General features: G+C 63.1%; 1 protein-coding gene across 3 annotated transcripts in view; it reads left to right on the forward strand.

The window, feature by feature from the left end:
* The first annotated feature begins 270 nt into the window (after window positions 1–270).
* Window positions 271–1666, forward strand: part of SETD7 (SET domain containing 7, histone lysine methyltransferase) — a 48844-nt gene continuing 47448 nt past the window's right edge. The window contains exon 1 of one of the 3 annotated variants that reach the window (XM_029940831.1): window positions 271–1542. In XM_029940831.1, the coding sequence (XP_029796691.1) occupies window positions 1503–1542 (40 nt within the window). In that variant the 5' untranslated portion in view covers window positions 271–1502. The remainder of the gene's footprint in view (window positions 1543–1666) is intronic. The other 2 variants (XM_029940837.1, XM_029940828.1) reach the window with 2 other exon arrangements.

Below are 1666 nucleotides of genomic sequence, written 5' to 3' on the forward strand. Positions count from 1 at the left end.
TAAGCACAAAGCCAAAAACAAGGCGTGGTCTCCGGGTGCTGGAACTACTCTGAAATCCCCAAAGTCTCATCCGTTGTTCAGAAAACAAAATGGAACAACTTTCTTTGCTCGCTCCTTCCCCTCCTCCCGTGCAGTAGCTGCTCTTGGCAGATGCCCAGAGCAGCACCCTGTAATTCCACGGTACACTGTGTACATTTGCATCCATTTAACCAGCTATTTACGGCCGCCCTTTACCGCCACCTGTAAGAGGCGATGCCATAATGACACTAAGTGGCTGGGCCGGGAACTGGGTGCCCCGTGATTTTCTCCACTTGAAGAGCCCGAACCTATGGAGTGCTTGGCACTTGGGGAAACAGGGAGACAGCTGGGGCATCACACGTACAGGGCGGAAGGCGAGAGGAGGAGGCGCGCCAGACGGAGGGTCGTTCCTCGTTAGCTCCACTCGGTGGCTTCTTTTCCATCACCACAACCGCGAGGAGGAACCTGCCGGGCCTTCCTTGCGGCTTGTTTCCTGCCTGAAAGCGAGCCCGCTGCCATTTGGATTTGCTGAATTTCCGAATCACTCGAAACGCCTGACAGTCCCGAGGAGGGTGGGGACGCGACGCGCAGGGGTGGGAGCCCCAACCCGGAGGAATCGGGTCTGGATGTCACCCCCTTGAGTCTGGGAAACCTGCTCGCGGATGTGATGCGGCAACGCAGGGACACCTGCGCTCCCCTGCGTGCCTCACTTGTGCAGCTCCGGGTGGCAAACGGGGTAAAGTGGGGGCGACGGCGAGAGGAAGTTGAGGTGCTGGGGCGTCAGAAACGCTGCCTTGGCTTCCCTTGCTCTTTGGAGGCTGTCCCGAGGCGGGGCTGGAGGGCTCGGCACGGGAGACTGCCAAGTTCCCCCAGCACAGCTGGAAGGCGAGAGTCCTGAGCCCCCCGGAGGACGGCAACCGGGTGGTCCCAAGTACCCGCAGGAAGCCAGATGCGCCGGACCGCGTGGCGCTCTCGGAGCGCACCCAGCCCAACAGAAGCAAAAGATAAACCCTGATGGGCTCGGGGACTGCTTGGCTGGGGCGCAGAGTCAGCGCGGACCAGGAGCGCCTTTCGTTTTAAGGAGCCTTACTTCTGGGAAGGGACAGGGAACTGTCAATCAGCGAGGGAGGGAGCGCACCGGCGCTGGGTGATGTCAGCGGATCATCAGCTCGATAACAAAGAGGGGGTATTACAGGAGAAAGTTGCAGCGGCGGCGGCGGCCACGGCGGCACCCCGAAGCCTCGGAGGCTAGGGCCAGCGGGCGAAGAGAGGGGGGGGACGGCTGCTGCCGCAGCAGCTTAAGACCAAGGAATTGAAAGGGCTGTAGGGGGAGGCAGTGCGAGCCAGCCCCGACTGCCCCTCCTCTTCCTCCTCCTCCTCCAAACTCGCAGGGTTCAGCCCCAGCGCTCGCTCAGCCGCCGGGAGCACCCGGACGGACGGGAGGCAGCTGCGCGGCCCAGAGCTGGGCACGGTCCCCAGCCGCCATGGATAGCGACGACGAGATGGTGGAGGAGGCGGTGGAAGGTACAAGCTTTTCTCTGGGGTTGGGGGAGGAGGCGCCGAGGGCTTGGAACGCGGAAGGAGTGGCGGGCTGCGACCGGCGCGGCGCCGGGCCCCGCGGCCGCCACTGTCCCCTAAGCGGGTGGCC

This window comes from Suricata suricatta, chromosome 1, assembly GCF_006229205.1.
Source record: "Suricata suricatta isolate VVHF042 chromosome 1, meerkat_22Aug2017_6uvM2_HiC, whole genome shotgun sequence".
In the NCBI taxonomy this organism is placed as follows: Eukaryota; Metazoa; Chordata; class Mammalia; order Carnivora; family Herpestidae; genus Suricata; species Suricata suricatta.